Source organism: Crocodylus siamensis, chromosome 2, assembly GCF_052110815.1.
Source record: "Crocodylus siamensis isolate JL-2025a chromosome 2, ASM5211081v1, whole genome shotgun sequence".
NCBI lineage: Eukaryota > Metazoa > Chordata > Crocodylia > Crocodylidae > Crocodylus > Crocodylus siamensis.
The window spans coordinates 155,521,364-155,541,667 of NC_143396.1; the positions used below are offsets into that span (position 1 = coordinate 155,521,364).

Sequence of the window (20,304 nt, forward strand, 5' to 3'; positions counted from 1 at the left end):
CTTGCTTTTCCTCTGGCTCCCCACGTATCTAAAAAAGGACTTTTTATTTTCCTTGATATTTGTAGCTAGCTGGAGTTCCATTGCAGCCTTGGCTTTCCTGATTTGCTCCCTGCAGGTCTGGACCAGAGCAAAGTATTCCTCCTTGGTGACGGTTCCAGTCCTCCATCCTTTATAGGTCTTCCTTTTAAGATGCAGGAGGTCTGCCAGTTCCCTGGAGAGCCAAGGGGGCTGCTGTGCCCTTTTGCTGCCTTTCCTCCGAGATGGGGTGGCCTTTGCTTGCGCATCGAGGATTGATCCCTTGAGGAGCAACCACTCGTCCTGAACTCCCCTCTCCATTGGGTTGTGGCCTTTTAGGGCCTCACTGACAAGCCTCCTTAGCTTGTCAGAGTCAGCTTTCCTGAAGTCAAGGACTTCTGTATTACTGACTGGCTTGCCAGCTTTATGGCAGATGGTGAAGGTGATCTGCTCGTGGTCGCTGTCACCCAGCTTCCCTTTGATCGTTAGGTCACAGATTAGATCATCCCTGGTTGCCAGTATGAGGTCAAGCAGTGCTTTACTTCTTGTCAGCCCATAGACTTCCTGCGTCAGATAGAGGTCATCCACACACAAGAGAAAGCTTTGCGACTGCTCGGATTTGGCAGAGTGCTCCTCCCACAAGAGTCTGGGTAGTTAAAGTCTCTCATGACAACCATACACTGGGATCGTGCAGCCTCAGCCAATTCCTTGGTGAACTCCTGGTCAAGGTCTTGACTCTGCAAAGGAGGTCTGTAGCAGACTCCCACCATAGTATCCCCTGTGCTGTGTTCCCCACAAATTTTAACCCAGAGGGTCTCAAGTCATCCACCGTGGGTGCCAATGTCAGCTTGCAGGGATGCGTAGCTTTCCTTGACATAGAGAGCTACGCCCCTGCTCCTTTTGTCCACTTGATCTCTCCTGTACTGGGTATAGCTATCTACACCTGTGGTCCAGTCATGGGTGGAGTCCCATGAGGTCTCCGTTATCACAAATACTTACTTGCATTTAGCAGGAGAACAAGTTCCTTGTTCATTCCCCAGGCTCCTGGCATTTGTGTATAGATTCACGACTGTCCCCTTTGGGGGCCCTTGCCCTGCCTACATTTTGTTCCAGGGCTGGAGCTGGGGTGGGATCCCTTATGTGCCTTGGCCTGCTGGCTTTGCAAGGGCCTTTCAGTGGGCCAGCAGTGGCAGTAGTCTCCCCACCCCCCTTTCTAGGCCTGTCAATTAATCACAGTTAATGTGTGTGTTTAATGCGTTAATTGGTTCTTGTGTTAATTTTGTTAACATGTTAATCATGCATTCATGTGGTTTTGGAGCCTGTGCCCGGGGTTCAGTCTGCCATTGTCACCACTGCCTCCAGGCTGCCCAGTGGGGCAGTGGTGGCAGTGCAGAGGACAGCAGGTCAGCCCAGTGCTGGCTCCAGGTGGCTGCAGCAGGGGGAGGGGTGGGGCATGCACATAGGCACAGGCACAGATGAGCAGCCACAGCCTGACAGCAGCCAGGAACTCAGCCCAGCTGCATGTAGAGCAGCGGCCTGCAGGCAAATCTGTGAAGGGGAGGGTGGTGGGGGGAAGACTGAGGCTCCCACAGGGAGGGTGTGGGGCAGGGGTATATAGGGCTCTGGGGTCAGGGCGGATCATGCCTCCCATGCCTCCCCCAGGGGGGCACACAGCGGCAGGGAGCCGTGCCCCCTTCTGTGGCCCTGGTTCTGTCCAATGACCCGCCCTGGCCCTGGGGCCCCATTCACCCCTGCCCCTGCTCCACTCCCTTCCTCAGCATGGCAGCCTCAGTCTGCCACCCCACCCCACCCCTTCCCTTTCCCTTTCCCCCCACCCCTTTCCTCCATAGATTTACCTACTCTGTGTGTGTGTGTGTGTGTGTGTGTGTGTGTGTTTGCTTCCACTTCCAAACTACAGACTTCCCAGCCCTGCTGCTGCCCCACACTCCTGAGCCCCAGTACCCCGCATCCTACCAGGGCATGTGGGGACCCCTCCTCCCCGGTCTCCAAACCTCACACACACACCCACAGCCTCCCACACCTTCACAAATTCCCCCCAACACACACAACCCACCCCTACCCCCCAACCATACAAAGTACCTGCATAATCTTGATTTTTTTCCTGCATGATTTTGAGTTTTTAGCTGTGCGATTAAATCTCAATTAATTGCAACTAGTATTTTTAACCATTCAGCTAAGAACAATCAAATTTTTTAATAGTTTGACAGCTCTAGTATTTTCCCAAGGTGAAGCGTGCAAGACTTGACATCAGGTTAGGTACAGGATCTGATCTACTGGTTGCACAGCCACCACCAGCAGCAGAGATAATATAAAATGTTGGGAATAAAATGTTAGCTAACTGATTCAGAGCCAGCAGAGGGCATACAAGAACACTACTGTTTGTTTGCAGCTTTATGTTGACTGTTTCAGTCACTTTTTCCTACCCCCAAGATTTCTTTTTTTTCTTTAGTGGGTTTGAAAGCCAAATAATTAAATGAGACCTAGAGAATACACTACCACACAGATTCAAGTCCATTTCTGTCCTCACTTCCACCCCAATACCCTTATTTAACAAAATGAGGGTATACATGTATACATGAGGAGCAGACTTTGGCCCTAGATCTAGAATCCCAATTATAGCAAGTTCAAAATATAGCTACATTGAAATTCAAAGCCCTTCAAACTTAATTAAATACTTTGTCTATCACTGACTTGCTGCAAGAAGCAGTACATGCTCAGTCATAGGAACAAACTATAAAGTTGACTGAATTCAGCCCATACTGAACATACCCATGGGATACCTGGCACAAAACCCACACTAGACAAAATATGCCAGTAGAAACCTACTATAAGACTGGATCAGTGTAGCCCATCTGAATAAGGTATAGCACCCACTGTGCTCAGTTACCCTTAGCACCAATGCTTTTTCAAGTTATAGTGAATTACTACATTTGCACAAAATGAACTATTCCAACCAGGAGATCTTACAATACCTTCAGCTTTCCTGTGAAATATGAATTTTCTTTTCCACCTAGGAGAATTTTCACAATATTTGCGTTCTCATATGCCTGAGGAAGGGCGAGGGTACCCAAAACCTTGCAAATAAAGATTTTTTTTTGCCAATACCTATTTGGTCTAATAAAAGATATCACCTCTGCCATGAGTTCTGATTCCTACTACATCAAATGTTTTGAGTTTCTTTTCACTTCCACAGATAAGCAGCAACTTTCTTTCCCGTTTCCAATGATTCCTGTTTCTTTACTAGTCTTAAATGTCCGTCATATATTACCAAACATCTATGCAGATGAGAGGCTCTACATCCCCCTCAAGGCCTGTTATATGTGACCAGTGTGTCCCTGCCCTCCACGGGGTGGAGCCGGAATAGGCAGCCCATGCCTAGATTCATAGCTTCATAGATGCTAGGGTCAGAAGGGACCTCAATAGATCATTGAGTCCAACCCCCTGCGTAGACAGGAAAGTGCTGGGTTGAGATGACCCCAGCCAGATGTCTATCTAACCTCCTCTTGAAGACCCCCAGGGTAGGGGAAAGCACCACTCCCCTTGGGAGCCCATTACAGACCTTGGCCACTCTAACTTTGAAGAAGTTCCTCCTAATGTCCAGTCTAAATCTGCTCTCTGCTAGTTTATGGCCATTATTTCTTGTGACCCCCAGGGGTGCCTTGGTGAGTAGTTTGGTGATGCAAACAATTCACCAATTCCCTTCTGCATATACATTTTTGGAGGGTCCAAGGACTCATGGGAAGAACACCTGGTTCCTTTGTGAAGGGTATGTGGAAAACTCGGGGGCATCCAAACCCTGAGCCTCTGGGCCTGCACATAGGATATCTGCCAAATGATTTGGAAATATCTGAAGCCCCAGGTGGGGGTGGAGGATGTTTGCCAGTATTAGGACCACATATTGTTCTTGACTGACTCACAGATTTGGCCTGGAACATGAACAATTTTAATTAAAACAAAAACAACCTCCCCCCACCCCCAAACATGTGCAAAAGTACTACTCAGAAGTGTGTTTATGGAATACCTGTGCTGAAACTTACGGCAGTTTATAAAAAGACAAAATGCATCCATTTATTAACTAAAGCAGTACTTATATTGCTGCGTTCTTCTATTAACGTAATGTTGAACATGTGCACAATTTTCTACATAAATATGTCTGTATGTAGCCGGGGTAATTTTTGAAGTTGGTATTTTTTGGTCCCATGTTTCAAATTAACAAGGTCTTCCTGTAGTCTAGTTAGTTTCAGTGAAAATTGAAAACAAACTAGTCATTGGTTTAAAAGAGTGAGATAAAAAAAAGAAGCCAACACAAATAAATAAATTAAGCTTTTCAGATTCTCTGGTTTCATTATCTGGAGTGTTATTAGTAACAGAAGGAATAACATTTTTCAATTAATTCTTAAATCAACATTGAATAAAACAATTATATAAACCAAGTGATACTTCTTAAAACATGGATATGTCTTATGACACCAATTTTCAGATATACACCAACAATGTTTAGCCCACAATTTTTCCTATTACCTCGATTCATGTCAATGCATTTCTGTTATAAGCATTTACTTTAGGTTGGTGTTTATTTGAAAGAATTGAAATTATTTTAAATAACTTCAAATAATTGCTTCATAGGTTTTAAGGCCCATTTTGATTATCTCATAACCTACATATCCAGATAGTCTAACTTGACTTGGTATTTATTTATTATTTTCCACTTAGTAAAGCCTGTAACTTCTGATTGAACAGGAACATTTGTTTCAGAAAGGCTTCCAGTCTTGATGTAAAGACTGCAAGAGTGAGGCATGGGAGCCTCTAATTAGACAGTTTTTGGGATTTAAAGTCTGTTTATTAAAGTTGTTATAACTGTGGTGCCCTGTAACTGCCCTGCAAGAGCCTGGAGTCAGTGATAATAATTTGCAGGAAGCAAAGGAAGCTATGACTGTGTGTGTGGTGTAGATTTGTATGATTCGTTTTTTTCCTCCTCACTCTTTTGCTGGCCAGCAAATTCTTCCTTGTCCTCTATTATGAAGTGAACCTGAAACAGGGACAATGTGGGGTAGATAGCATTTAAAAGATCTGTAATTTATATGGTTTTTTAAGTATCAAAGGAGATATTTAAAAGTTCATTATGGGGGAAAGGGAACACTTACGAGGCTGATCCTATAGTGGGGATAGGGATGCAAACAAACTATACAAAAGTGTCTTCTCATATTGCTTCTGTTGGGGATGATAACATGCAGCACTTCTATTAGGCGGCCACTGAGGACTAGAACACTGGGGCTACCTACAGGTCTCCTCCACGTATGTCTCAGTCCCCATTATGGAAGTGTGCCTAGGAGCTGGGACTTTGGCTCTGGGAATGAGAATGAACCCTGACACTACACTCAATGGTTTTCTGAGAAATGTAATTTAGGACTCAGGTAACCTTTTTGATCCTGGTGTGTTTGGAATTAAAATAATGAATTGGATTTTAAGAATTAGATTAGGTTGAATTAAAGTACATTGATCTGGATGGCTAGGTAACTTTCATCCCCCACAATGCACCTGTAAACAGGTTATCTAGTCTGCTGGCTTTGCCCCCTGAGGAGCAGCTCAATCAGTCCTTCAAATAACACAGTCCTTAAGTTACACACAACCACACCAGCTAAAAAACCAGAACAAAACCCTTGTGCCTTATTCTAGGCACTCAAAGAGGAACTCTTTGGCTCTGGCTCCCAGCACATCAGCCTGGCACCTTCTAGCAGTTAGTGCTTGAACCCACTGCTTGCTTCCATCTCTCCTGCTTCCTCTTCTGGGGGTTTATTTTTAAAGCTCCTAGCTTCTGATGAAGCTAGAACTCTTTACACTGGGTTGTTGCAGTTTGTTATTTGGATTTTACTAAATTCCTTCTTTGGCTTTTTTATCCAAAAGAAGAGAAGTTTTGATAAGTAGCTTTCTTGTTCTCTCAGTGAGATAGTGCAACTAAATGGACCTATAATAGTCAGTGCAAACTTCTCTGAAAACTCTGCTAGGAGCAAAGTAATTCAAAAGACAAAGAGTCAAGGTCCCGTGTGCTTCTTTTGATCAGGGCACACAAGTTCTGAGGCCAACAGCACTCAAAGGAATTATATAGCTAATGCTACTTTTGATTAATTAACCTAATCAATCAGGTGCCCATCTTCAGCTGGGTCAACACTTTGGTACAGGTCCACAGCAAGACTTGAACCCAGGTTGTATAGTAAGAGGCCAACACAGCTCCTTGATCAATGCACAGTACTTGCATATGCTATTCTTGGAATGCCAGATAGTCTCTGTAACTTACCATGAATGCATGCAGGAGGCAATGTGGGCATTACATCCCCTTTCTCTGTGGACCGGAGAGGATACCCCATGTCATGAACCCATGCAAAGAAGGATTTATTTGAGGGGTTTATGGGGCATCATGTATAGGTATTTTCCCAAATAGTATTTACTAATGTAGTTTTGGTCATTATTTATAGCTAATGTTAAACAATGTTTGGTTTTATTATTTTTATATTAGTACAAATGCAGAAACACATACCAAATACCATCGTTCCTATAATGTGACTAGAAATAGTCAGACAGGTGATGGCTAATTAAGTGCCAGGAATGCCCATACCAATCAATAGCTATTCACAGTTCTAGCTGGCAGAAAGAAAATTAATCTCTAAGGGCACATCCAGATGAGCATGCACATGCCTCATGGGCCCTGTCTCAAACCCTTTTAAGGTGAGGCAAGAGGCACGTGCGGGGAGAAAAAAATGTTCCATGCGCTGCAAATTTGCAGTGCAGGGAGAAAATCAGACCCCTGGATATCTAGGGGTCTAAAAACACTCCACAGAAGAGTGGAGCAAGGCATGGTCCCCGACCATGCCAGGGAGTCAGTCCTCCAAAAGAGGTATCAGCCAAAGCATCTCTTTTATTTTTCTGCTGCCTCGGCCCCTGGTGCTGTCCAAGGAAAGTGGGGGAGGGGGGACGCAGGACAGGTGGCAGGGGAATGTGGTGGGGGCAGTTTGGGGAGTGGCAGGGGAGATGTCCCCAGGGCTGGGAAGGGTATGGACCCAGCCCAGCCCTGTGCAGCTCACTAGTCCAGCTTTGCACTGGAGAGGGTTGCAGGGCTTCGGGAGGTACGCACAGGACCTGTGCCTCCTGGAGCCCTGTAACCCACTCTGGTCCAACACAGGACTAGCGAGCCACATGGGGCTGGCCCAGGTCCTGCCATGCACCATCCCCCTCCTCCGCCCCACAGGCACAGCAGGGAGAGGAAGGACCCGGCGCAGCATGTGGTCCCTGCATGCCACACCCAGCCAGATCCTACCAGCCCTGGGACCCCTCTGCTGCCCAGCCGGGCCAGGCCCTTGGTGGCAGGACACAGTATGGCATGTAGGGACTGCGTGCCAGGCCCAGCTGGGTCTTGCCACCCTTGGGGCCCCTCTGCTGCCTGGCCAGGCCAGGGCCAGTAGGACTCATCTGGGCACGGTGTGTGGTCCCCACGCACCGTGCCAGGTCCTGTCACTATGGGAATGGCCTGGCTGGGTGGCAGAGGGGCCCCAAGGGTGGCAGGACCTGGCTTGGCCTGACACGTGGTTCCCGTGTGCTGCGCCAGGTCCTGCCACCTGGCCCAGCCTGGACAGGCAGCAGAGGGGCCCCAGGAACCAGCTGGGCCCCGCACATGGTCCCTGCATCCTGCTCCAGGTCCTGTCACCATGGCCTGGCCCTCCCAGGGCTGGCAGGACCCAGCTGAGCCTGGCGCAGGTCCCCAAATGCCGTACCAGGTCCTGCTGCCATGGCTCAGAGTGCCCCACTCCCACTGCTGCTGCTAAAGGTAAGTTATGGACCCTGGGCGGGGGGGCTGTGGCCCTCCAGAGGGGAGCTGGAACCCTGGGTGGGGGGGACTATGGCCCTTCAGGGATCCTGGGTGGAGGGGGCTGTGGCCCTCCAGGGTGCCTGGGACCCTGGGCAGGGGGGCTGGGGCCCTGTGCGGGATAGGGGCTGTGGCCCTCCGGGGGGAGCCGGGGCCCTGTGGGAGGGGCATGTGCTGTGTGTGGGGGGGGCTGCACCCTGTGGAGGCCAGGGGGCCCACCCCTCCTGAGCAGCCCCCCCACAACATCCTCCACACCCACAGTCCCCCCAGCAATCGCCCCACACCTACCCACAGACCAACCAACATCTCTCCACACACACACACCTGCCTTCCCCTCTACCCCTTCCCACCTCCTTCCTGCAAACACCACATCCCCCATCACACACCCATCATGTGCAAAGAAAACCAAAAGTACACGTCAACACATACAGGTATTTAGAATTTATTTTATCATGATGATAGAGACACTGGTAGGCTTCTACATTGCTTTGACTTTGTAAATATACCAATAAAGCATTGCCCAACTGATCGCTCTCTCTCTCTCTAGATATATATGTGTGTGTATGTGTGTGTATATAGAGTAGTCTTTTGTTTTAATTGTGGAAAAACATGGATTTTGTGGTATTTTTAAAAATGGATTTGGGATGCTGCTGCAGCAGTCCAGCTGGCACAAGGGGTAGTGTCCCCAGGTACCAAGTGGCCAGGCCCCAGAAATTCCTGAGAGCGAGTAGCCCTGAGCTACTTGCCAGGGCAGCTTTTTGTATGGATGGAGCCAGGCCAGGGCAGCTTTTTATACTGCCGGGGACAGCACGGGTGCTGGACCTGGGCTCTAGCTCCTCCTGGCTGCAGATCCAGGAGGAGCCAGGCAGGGTTATTTTGCCCCATGTGGCACAATTTGCTCCACAACAAAGTGCATGTCTGAGCATGTGCACTGAGGTAAAAAGCCCCGGTTCAAATTTGCACCGCTTCTATTTGAACTGCTGCAAGTGCATGTGCTTGCATGTGTGGACATGCCCTGAGAGTTTACTAGGCATGGGCATGTGTAGACAAAATGAAATTTGAAGTGACAGTATGCATGTGAGCATAGGCCCAACCCTAAACAACTGTTGTTTACATGCTAGAAGAAAAGGCCATTAACAGGACAATCCATTCTCAGGAGAGGAATACCTGAATACAACCAAAGACTGATATTTTTTTACTCTTGATCAGAATAAGAGGGAATCTATCTATCCCCTGTTAGCTAAGGATATTGGATTAGATCTGCAAAGATGTGAATATTCCTACAGTTCTTGGATAAAATTGTAAATCAGGACTGTCCTTTGGCCTGATAGAAAAGATGCTTATTTGGGAAGAGGAAGTCATACTCCCTAATAATTGAATAGAATATAGATGAATGAATAAGGGGAAGGTACTTAAGGGATATCTTGGGGAAAGATTCTTGGTATAAAGTTCTCTAGGCAAGGTAAATGCATCCAGATACATTTGGATGATTGAGTCCTGCAGCTAGTGCAAGCTGGGGTAATCAGTATTACAAGGAGAAGCTGCTCCAGGATTGCCTCTTGTCTGGAAGAAGAGACCTATAATTTTTGCAAATTGCAGTGGCAAGGCCTCACAAGCTAGCAACACTTCCTCCACTGGAGCTGTAAACCCTGGACTGAGACAGGTGAAACCAAGATTTATTCAATAAGAAGGTAGCCCAGAAGTAAGTATTAGTTGTTTTTAGTGGATAAGCAGTGGAACAGTGGAGAGAAATGTGGAGCTGAAGGGCACCCCAAAGTAGAACCACCTCAGTTTGTTACACTACATCCAAACCAATCAACTAAATTGGTGGATCTGGCAGTTGAGTCTTGACAGGCATGAGTTGTGGGAAGAAATAAGCAACAACCAAAAAAAAAAGCCATATTAATGTGCCATTATGGATGCACAACACCAAGAGTGGTGATGGGGACCACCAGCACTATGCTTCCTTCCTCCTCCTTTTCCCTGCTTCAGACTTCCATAGTTTCTGCACCTCTAAACATATTGCTTAATGCACCAGACCTTCATATTTCTGAATTGTAGCTCTGCAACGTCCCACTGCATCCTACTGTCAAAGTTGTTTGTTTGTTGATTTGAGCCATTGTGAGGAAGAGCAGGGAGTAGATGGATCATGGTCATTACCAAAGCTGCCTATTATCCAGAACCAAATTAGAGCAGAGACTGGGAAAATGAAGACCTGTAATTCACTGAAGCAGCTCCATGGGCCAGTACCATCCAGGAGGCAGTGTAGGCAAGATACAGGTGTTTTTTGTACCTTGTATTATAACCATGCTCTGCACAGCAGGATGACTGTTGCTACCACCACTGCAATTGCACCAATAGTGAATGGCATTCTCTAGTTTCCTTACTCTAGGAGCAGTCAGAGTACTAAAAGCTAGTGCCACTTTTACCCCACCCTTCCTCTGTGCACTGCTGTTTCTGAGGCACAATAACTTTGTGGGATCCCCCTGGGACAGTGTGGCTGCCAGAGAGCCATATCCAGGCATTCTGATGCCTGATGCAGGTCATGTGCAGAGTGCTTCCCTACATCTGTCCATTTGATTTGGTGCCCCCCATGCAAATACACCCAGTGGTGGTAGACCACTGGCACTGTCCTTACTATGGTACTGGCAGCTGTGCATGACCCTGGGGACAGCACTGAAATTGTACACTCTGTAGATAAAGAGCTAGACAATATTCTATGAGCATGGATCCAAAACACTAATGAACAAATTAAAAAAAAAATCTTACTGTCAGGTCTGGACACATGCTGTTATTGGCATGTTACACTCATATAAAAAAGTAATTTACAGAGCAATGTAACCATATATCCATTAAACTGAGAGTGTCAAACATACAGCCTGTGGGCTAAATCCATCCTGATGCCTGGGACATTCAGCTCATGGACTTTTGCCCCATCTCTGGCCGTGGTGGTGGGTCTACCTGAGGTGGCAGCCAGAGCCCCTGGGAGAGCAGCACTGAGCAGCACGACCTGCAGAGCCTCTGCCACCACCACCAGAGCCAGGACAAAAGACGGGTTCTGGCTGTGCAGGTGGGGCTGCTGCCCATGGTGTTGCTAGAGCTGCCAGCCAGCCTGCCTCAGAGAAAAAGCTGAGGCACTGGCTGGCACTGCAGGAAGCCTTGCCACTGGAGCTAGAGCTAACTGCTGGGGGAACCCACAGTGCTGCTTACCTGTCCCCAGATCTTGCTGTCCCCCCAGGATCTTGCTGAGCCCAAACTGCTGCTGTGGGAAGACCCACCACCACTGCCACAGTGCCAGCTAGTCTCAGTGAGGAGGCTTCTGTATGCCAGGCTGGTGGAGCTGTGTCTGCTGCAGCTCCGGCTATTGTGGCAGAGCCTCTGACTACAGTGTTGCTGGGGTTACTGGTGTGACCAGCAAAACTGCTCCCAGCTACTGAAGACCCAGCTCTGGCCACGTAGCAGTTTTAGCTCACTGTGCTGCTTAGGCTGCTGTGCCCTAGCTGTCACCAGAGTGCTGACTGCTGCTACAAGAAGCCAGCCAGCTTCCTGTGGCAGCCTCAGCTCTGGCCAGGATGGCGCAGGGTCTCTCTCTCTCTCTCCCTCTCTCTCTCCCCTCCCTCTCTCTCTCCCTCTCTCTCTCTCTGTCTCACACACACACACACACACACACACACACACACACACACACACACACACACACACACAGTGTCCCTACAGGATCTCTCTCTCACACACACACACACACACACACACACACACACACACACACACACACAGAGTGTCCCTACAGGATCTCTCTCTCTCTCTCTCTCACACACACACACACACACACAGAGTGTCCCTACAGGATCTCTCTCTCTCACACACACACACACACACACACACACACAGAGTGTCCCTACAGGATCTCTCTCTCTCACACACACACACACACACACACACACACACACACACACACACACACACACACACACACACACACACACACACACACACAGAGTGTCCCTACAGGATCAGGATGCAAATACAGCTGTCCAACCAATTTGAGTCTGACACCCCTGCATTAACCCATACAGATTTCCCACTGTGTGTTAACCTTGCCTTCTACAAAGCGGCTCTCACGGCAGGAAAAAGAAGTAAACTAATGCGCATACATCAGTAGTAATGTGTATGATGTAATCTTCACGTGCTTGTATAATTTATATGCATACATCCTTTATACATCAGTGTAAATCATAGCTTTCTTGTGTAAGGCAAGTTTGGTCATTTTTTTTTAGTATGAAATCATTTTTGTGACATCCTCAGATATTTGCATAGTATTTATAGGCTATTGCTGGAGTCTTGTATCATACAGCCACTTCATTTTTTTGCGGGAGGAAGCAGTAGAATCATAGGCCAAACCCTTTCACCTGGTTTTATATATATGTGTGTGTGTGTATCTATAATGTTCCAGTTGCAATGATGCATTCAAAAGAGCATAATTAATGCTGAAAACATGATTAGAAGGGATTTCAAACCTCATGCTTCAGGGCTTGAGCCAGTCTCTACATGTTAGAGACAAGCACCAGACCTACTGCAGGGAGAAGCTGATTACCTCCATCTGTCTACTGCAATGTTTTAATACCTTCCCCTGAGACAGCTAGTATTTTGCTACTGTCAGAGATGGGACTAGCTCCACCTCAGGCCTGATCCAGTTGGATAACTCCTACATTAGTAAGAGCAGCATAGTAGCCAGAAAGGAACAGAAACTACCGCATCTGAAAAAGCTGGGAATGCAGGGGAAAAAAATTAATCCAACTCAGTTTTAGGAGCACATTTCCTCCTAAAACAGAACTGCCACAACAGAAATCTAAATGCTGAGTTAGGTGTGACTTAAATTATATCTTTCAAAACCTTCAGTCTCAAACTTGTGGGCACCATGCCAGTATGCTTATTAGGGCACATGGCATACTGTGCACAGGTGTTTAAGTAGGGGAGAGAATACTTTCACGCTTGTGTTTCCTGCATGCAAGGAACAGGGGCACATTAGCTGTGCTAGTGATGGTATATAAGCTCTCACTGAACTAGGATTAGTCGCTCAGTTTCTGGAATGGAAAGGGGAAGCCACTCTGAGGACAATCAGAAGTTATACATAATTAATACATCCCTGACCTGAATGGGGAGCTACTAAATGTGAAAAATGAGAGAAAAGATTGTTTGGGGAAGGGAAATCACAGACCTCTCCCCTGTGAATAAATCACAGCATGGTGACACACACACGGACATGCACACTCGCACACGTGCACACACCCACCCAGGGGCCAGCCCTTCTTGTCTGCCTGCGCTTTAAAGGCTGAGTGATTTGGTGCAGGGAGGGACTTGCTCTCACTTCCTCATTGCATTTGACGTGCTGCAACAGGTTGCTTTGCTGGTGGACTTTCCCTGCTGCTAACAGAGGAGTGGGAGAGACGGGACAGAAAGGCCCGTCTTCCTTCTCCACTTGAAGTGGCACCCAGTGTGGGGAGCAGTGGGTGGTGCGGATGGGCAGAGTGGAGCTTGGAGAAGGAGGGAAGATGAGTCGATGCCCAGAAGCCTACCCTGTGGCGCCAGAGGAAGTAGAAGAGGAGCTCCAGAACCTAGAGTAAGGGGAAAAACTGCTTTGTGCTTTCCATGGATGCAGCTTTGAGTGAACTGAGTATTTGAGACCCTATCCCACAAAAGGCGTTTCTGGCACATTTGGTAACGGACTGGAGGTCGCTCTTGAGAGTTTTGTTTTGTTTGACATTGCTTTTGTCTCATTTTCTTCTCAGTTCGAGGCCAGAGAAATTGGGGAGGGCACTATATTGCATGGAGACTGAACAGCAGAATGAATGCCATTGCTTCCCCTATATAGGCTGAAGTAAAAGCTGATCTGCTGCTAGCCTGGCAGGAGAAGGGGATTTGTTTGCCACAGGAAAGGATGGAGACCTCCAAGGCAAGAAAGTAGTTGTGTAGCTGGCAGGGGTTTCTTTTTTATTCCTTGGGGAAGTTGTTTCCATTAGTGCTGAGCCTTTGTTTGCTTCTCTCAGTCCAGTTGTGTGGATCCGTGAGTTGGTGTATGTACAGATGGACGTGTTTCACTGCCGATGTATGTTTCAGAATGAAAGAGGGTGATACGTTAGGTTCTCCCAAAGTGTAAAAGGCAACAGAGGTCCAGACGTCTGTACTAAATCTTATTTATAAATTAACAAGTGCCCCTTCAGCAGTCATTTGGATTTCACTTTTCTTCTGCTGAGTATTGTCAGGGACAGTGGTTTTTTGAGAACATTTGAACAGAGATGTGACTTTTATATTTAAAACAGAATTAAAAATAAGCTACTTCTCTGAGGTGAAGGGGAAGAGAAATCAGTATGAGGGTTTTTGGAAGATTATTTGCCCGACTAGTTGTGTTGTATTGTATGTATGCAGATACTGTTTGGTGTCTTCTCTCATATAACCCTTATGAATTGGGAGACAAGGACTACCTGAAATGTGTATCCTTTGGTTGAGCAGTAAAAAGAAATAGTGTAGTACTAACATGTAGCTGGTAAATTATAGGACCAACATTACTTCTGCGAGCCCCCCAGTAACTTCAAAGTGTGTGTGTGGGATGCTTTGTTAACATCTAAATACATGATTTGGCCTTCTCGGTCTCTCTCTCTCCTGCACGCACGCACGCACACACACACATCCACACACATTTTGTATGAAGCTTGAACTGTGCTAGACTTTAGCCTTTATGGTATTACAAATCCTCCAGAGCATGGGCTAACTTGATAAGCATCTTGTACTGTTGCCAAGCCACTGGTGAAGTTTCAGAAAACAACAAAAATAATGGCCACCTGCCTCCCCCATTGACATCAGCTACCGCTTCTGGCAATTTCATCAGTAGCATTATTTGTAATTTTTTCTTCCCAGTAAAATTAGCTTCACAATACTAGATATTAGGATAGTATGCTTTTCTTGACCTTTTTTATGGGTGATATCTGTTCACACCCAGTTACGTAATGTTTTATTGTGATGACATACTACACCCAACATTGTGTATTATACTAATGTTGCAAAGCTACAATCCCTGATATTGCACCTCCCTAAAAAAATGTTGTTACCACAATACATTTTCTCTTTCAGGTCTCATCCTACAATGTATTAGAGAGCTGCAGCCAAGGGAACATAGTTAAATAACATTATGAACTTGTATCAAGCATACCTGTTCTAGGCATGAACTACTATATTACACAGACACATATACCATATAAATGCATGCACTTGCAGTGCTAAAGAGTTGCCTATTTAGATTCTTCTGCCTCAGCCCTCACCAGCGTCTGAGTGCATCTGTCCCATTGCAAGACTGACATAAAGTTATGGATGAGAATACACATTTTCCAAGGTCAAGACACTTAAATGAGGGCGGGGGGGAGTGCCGCCATAAAATTATAAGCATCACACTTATTCTCAGTACAGTCTCCTCACAGTTTAAACATTTTCCTTCAGGACAATCCCAAAGACAAGGTGTGTTGTTTTTACTGGCATGGCTGCAACTCCAGAGAGGTTCCCTAAGGTGAAAACAGAAGCAGCAGTAGAGAAAAAACGATGGAAATGCTTCCCAGTATCAGTAGCCAAACCAGGACAGCACTTTTCCCACCTGCCTTGGGTTGGGTTTTATCTGACAAAAAAGGCAAATTGAAATGCTAAAATCAGTCCTAGATTTTTCCTCTGGTTTTGCTGCTCCCAGAGGTCCCGCCCACAAACTGTTCATCCCATATCCTAGGTGCTTTCTTTTTCTCTCTCTCCCAAACACACACCCCGAAACTCTTCCTGTCTCCTTACTACCTGCTTGAATTAATGAATCATTTGAAACAGAGGTAGTTAGCTGCGTTATTTTGAAGCCAGGCAGAAAGTAGAGCAAGATGACACCTTGGCGACTGACTGATTCAGAGACGTGCACTTCTGCAGGCAAGAATCTACTGCGATTAAACACGCAGGGAAAAAAAAACGATTGTCTGCAGAAAGCAAAGGGACAAAGGGTGGGACTGAAATACTGAGTTTCAGTCTGAAAGAGTTCAGTAAAATACAGTAAACATTTTCTGACAGGATCATTGTCTGCGAACCCGGTCAGGATGTCAAACACACCTAATTTGTTACGCAGAACTTTTGAATGGTGGAATCTTTTTAATGCATCTCAATTGGGTATTCAAGAATGAGTCACTCAAAACCATTAGTCATTTTTAAAAAGCTTTGGAGGGTTTTTTTTTTTTTTTAATTAAAGCTGCAATTCTACAGATACTAAGTAGAGCCATCACTAAGGTCAGTTCCTTGTGCTCGTTGCTGTCAAATGGCTGACAGCATTTTGCAAGACCTTTCTGTAATGCTGTCATTATGGCCTAGAAAGCAAAAATGCTTTTGCTTGCATCTATTTGCTATCAGAAAGATTGGTCTGGTCAAGATGTGAATATAGAAGTGGGAGCACAAATGGGAACTGGCTAAATAAAAAAAGAGGCATGACATCTGCAGTGAAGGGGTCAGACAAAGTCAAAGGGGGAGAACAAGGAGGCAGAGACCAATGAAGTCCCCCAAACAGAAAGGCTATGCTGTCCTCTTTATATTGAAAGGAAATGGGCAAGGATTAGAAGAGCTACAACCAGTATGAAAAAGATGGAAGTGCATTGCTTAAAGTATAGGTGCAGATTGGCTCTGTCATTCTTTTGTGCCCAGTTTAACAGATGATGGGAGCAAATCTTTAGAATACAGACCACATAGGCCTTATGTGGGCCGCTGCTCCTTAGAGGGAACCAAACCCTCCTTCCTGCTGACACAGTAGTCATTCCACCTGTGGTGAGTGCAATGGGACTTTGGCTGCTGCCTGGCACGTGTAGACACTGCCAGCTGCTACAGTCCATTCAGCAGCCTGTGTCTTCCTAGGGTATGCTTCATGCTCCGGAGGCACAGCCGCTGAGTGGCACTGCTGGAAGCATCTGGCTGCATGTGCTCGCTTGCAGTGGCTGCCGGAAGCTGTGGTGGCAGAGAGCAGGGCAGCGGGTTGGATACATCCTCAGAGGAGTTAAAGTATCCTCCTAGCTGATGCTGCGTTCCCACATCTAAAAGTGCTTGGCTCAGGCAGCCTGCACATAGCAAAAGTGAAATGAAAGCACTGAGTAACGGTTCCCACTGCACCGCTATTGTATTTCTCTTTTTCAATCTATAATATTGCTGTCATGACATACAACTTGTGCCTTAGCTATTTACAAAGAGACTGAGTTGCAGCTCTTGTGGGAACCATTATTTCTAACTACCTGTTTTATTTTGGTTTTTTGCTAAGGCCCTGATCCCATGTTAGTTTGTGAAAAAGGCCTGTGCCCAGCTCTCCCCAATACCCCAGCTGGGGTACCTGGGGGAGGGGGAGGCCCACAAGGCAAGGGGGCTCCTCTCTACCCCTCTCACCCTCTCCCTCCCCCCAGCTCTGGTCATTCAAAAGCAGCCAGAAGCTCCATGCTGCCATGAGCATTAGCCCAGCCCTGCCCCTGAGTGAAAAATTAACCCTGGAGGAAACACAATTTCCCTAAGGTGGCCTGCTTTAGAGCACATTAATTTAATACTTCATTTGCTCAGGGTTAATTTTTCATGTGTTCGGCCATTTAAGAAACACTCTGCAGCCATGCACGTGTGTTAAGTCACAGCTGCAGAAAGCTTTCAGGGGCCCGATCACACAAAAAATGTCACTTCTATAATCACCCCAAGTTAGATTAGGTGGCCATTTTTAACACAATTTAACTTCTTCCTATTCTCCCCAAATTCTGTACCTAGTGATAGGATTTTAGGGGGCCTGAGTAGTTAATAACTCTGTTTGCTTATTTAATGGCCTGTGTTGGCTTATTTTTTATGTTCTGTGTATTGAGGGTGTTAGCTCTGTTTGTTGTTTGTTTTGCTGGAGGTCTTTTAATCTTGGGGGTTGTGCGGATGCTTCAAAGCTTGTATAAAATCTCTCCCAACCATGTACTTAGTCCAGTAATATATATCACATTCCCCACTCCTAAATCTCTTTGCCCCTCTGAAAATGTAAGGGGACATGGTGGGGGGGAAGGAGTGGAGAGGTAAGAACACAAGTTTTTGAAAGAAAGAGGAGATGTTATAAAGAAATAATGACTAGTTACTGGAAGAAGGGAGGGCAGGGAGCACCTTAGAGACTAACTCGTTCAGCAATGCATAATGCTTTCATAGGCAAAGTAGGCTATTGCCAGCAAAAGTTTATGTCTCTCTGAAGAAGTTAGTCTTTAAGGCTAGGGACAAAAGACAAACCAGCTTAAGTGATCAGAAACTGGTTTAAACCTGGAACAGAACAGACGTTCAGTGCACATAAACCAGTTTGAAAACGGCTGAAACTGGTTTGAGATAAACCTGGTTGAATGTGGTATCAGACTTAATTGATTTGACTCAAACCAGTTTATGCAATTTTTGTCCCAGGTCCCTTGCTGGTTTAAGATAAACCTGACTCCCATAGCATCCTGGCATGCTCCCTAGGGTGGTGGGGGTCTGTGCTCTACAGCTGGGCGAGCCCCTCCCCTCTGCTCCTTGGCTGGGGCTTGGCAGAGACTGCTGGTACATCTGAGTCTGCATGGCTTCCCTCTGCTCTACACCCCCTCTCCCTCGCTGCTTGCTGGAGAAGCAGGGACCCCCACCCTTCCTCCCTCCTATCTCCTACAGCACGGACCCCAGCCTCACAGACCCTGTTTGTGAGTGTCTCCAATTTCACTGGGACAGGTAGAGAGAACAGTGACCACTTAGGGCCTTTTGCAGCTATTGTTTTGTTGATGAAGTGATAAACACTGTTATTAGCCACCTGCTGGCTTGCTCCCCAGTCAGTTTGCTGTAGAGAGTAGAAAGAAGGAAGGAGGGAGATTGAAAAGCTCTGTATCTTCAGTGGAAGTATACACTGCACCTTCCACTTTCCTCAGAGTGCTAGTAGAGGCCTGGGGTCTGGCAACACTCTTGCCCCTTGAGCAGCCAGTGAGGAAAAGCCTGGGATGGTGCAGGCAGCCTCCCTAATCAGAGCATCCTGCTGGGGTCTGGCCATCCCCCTGCCAGCTCAGCACTATAGAAGAGAAGGGAGGGCTGCTTTAACCTGAGCCACCTGAGCCTGGGCTTCTAACTTGAACCACTGCAGGCATATACCTGAACTTCCTCAGTCCAGAGAGAATGCCTGTCCAGTTACAAACTGGTTCAGCCTAGCCAGGTTAGACTAACCTGCAAAGATTGAATCAATTCAGGCTCAGGCTTTTTGAATGTCTGTCACTAGCCCAAGAGTGCATCTACACATGCGCTTTAATCCACATTAGCCTAGTTTAATGCACATTAAAGCATCACAGAAAAACCATGGACACTCTTACACTTGCTTCAGGGGTGGTAGTGGGGGGAACACTTTAATTACACCACCTCCAAGAGCCACGCTAATTAAAGTGCCTCAGTCTCTTGTGTTTTAGTGTCCCTGTGCTTCAAAATGGTGGTGGGACATGCCTGAATTAAAGCTTGTTCAACAAACTTTAGTTCAAAAGCCCCTGCTGACATTTTGAAGCACAGAGACACTAATACACAAGATGCGGAAGCTGGCTGGAGCACAGTAATTACCACGCTCCAGCAGACTTGATTAATCGAGTCTGCTCCGAAGCATTGTAATGACGGCATGTTGGAGCAGCCCCACAGCACATGTACAAGCACCTCATGCGCTTTAGCTAATGGGCTTTAAAATAGACTAATGCATCTTTTTCTATTGAGATTTTCTCACAATAGAGATACTAAATGTAATGCACATTAGCAAAAGCACATTAATGAACATGTAGGACCCTAAGGTCCTAACTTACCCTACTTTCTGTCTGACTTCAGACTAACGTCTGAGGAGAAAATTTGGTTTTAACTGATTAAATATTTGTATTTGATCTGGCAATCATGGAGATAATAAATACAGTACTCAGTGATGCCACATTGCATTTATTTTTCAGAGTAAAGTAATCTGTTGGGGTAACATTCTCTCTCTGACCAGTTACTGTCATTGGAATAGATAAGAATGGGTGTTTCTAACCTCTCTGCCATGATTTTGTTTCAGCTCTTGAGTAGGAACCAGTTTTCATAGTGGAAAGAACCACTGCAAAAAATTCCAGATAATTATTCTAGAGCAAAATGTACTCAATTAAATATAAGTTGCATGAACTCTAAGATCCTCAAATCAGTCTGAGTTATTGGCACACATTTCTGGGTGGGTAAATGTATGAGGAGGCAAGTCAGCATGGCACATCTTCTCACATTTTGCTGTGCATTGCTGTTAAAATAAAATTCACTGACCAGAAGACAATCTCTGTCACCAGAAAAAAAAGCAGATGTATGTGCCAGTGGAGAAACTGAAACAGAAACATCTTCTGCTT

At 46.3% G+C, this 20,304-nt stretch overlaps 1 protein-coding gene across 2 annotated transcripts in view; it reads left to right on the forward strand.

Annotated features, from left to right (window-relative positions):
• The first annotated feature begins 13,253 nt into the window (after positions 1-13,253).
• DAPP1 (dual adaptor of phosphotyrosine and 3-phosphoinositides 1) overlaps positions 13,254-20,304 on the forward strand; it is a 46,997-nt gene continuing 39,946 nt past the window's right edge. Inside the window, exon 1 of one of the 2 annotated variants that reach the window (XM_090031860.1) lies at positions 13,254-13,514. In XM_090031860.1, coding sequence (XP_089887986.1) covers positions 13,414-13,514 — 101 coding nt within the window. In that variant the 5' untranslated portion in view covers positions 13,254-13,413. The remainder of the gene's footprint in view (positions 13,515-20,304) is intronic. The other variant, XM_090031861.1, reaches the window with a different exon arrangement.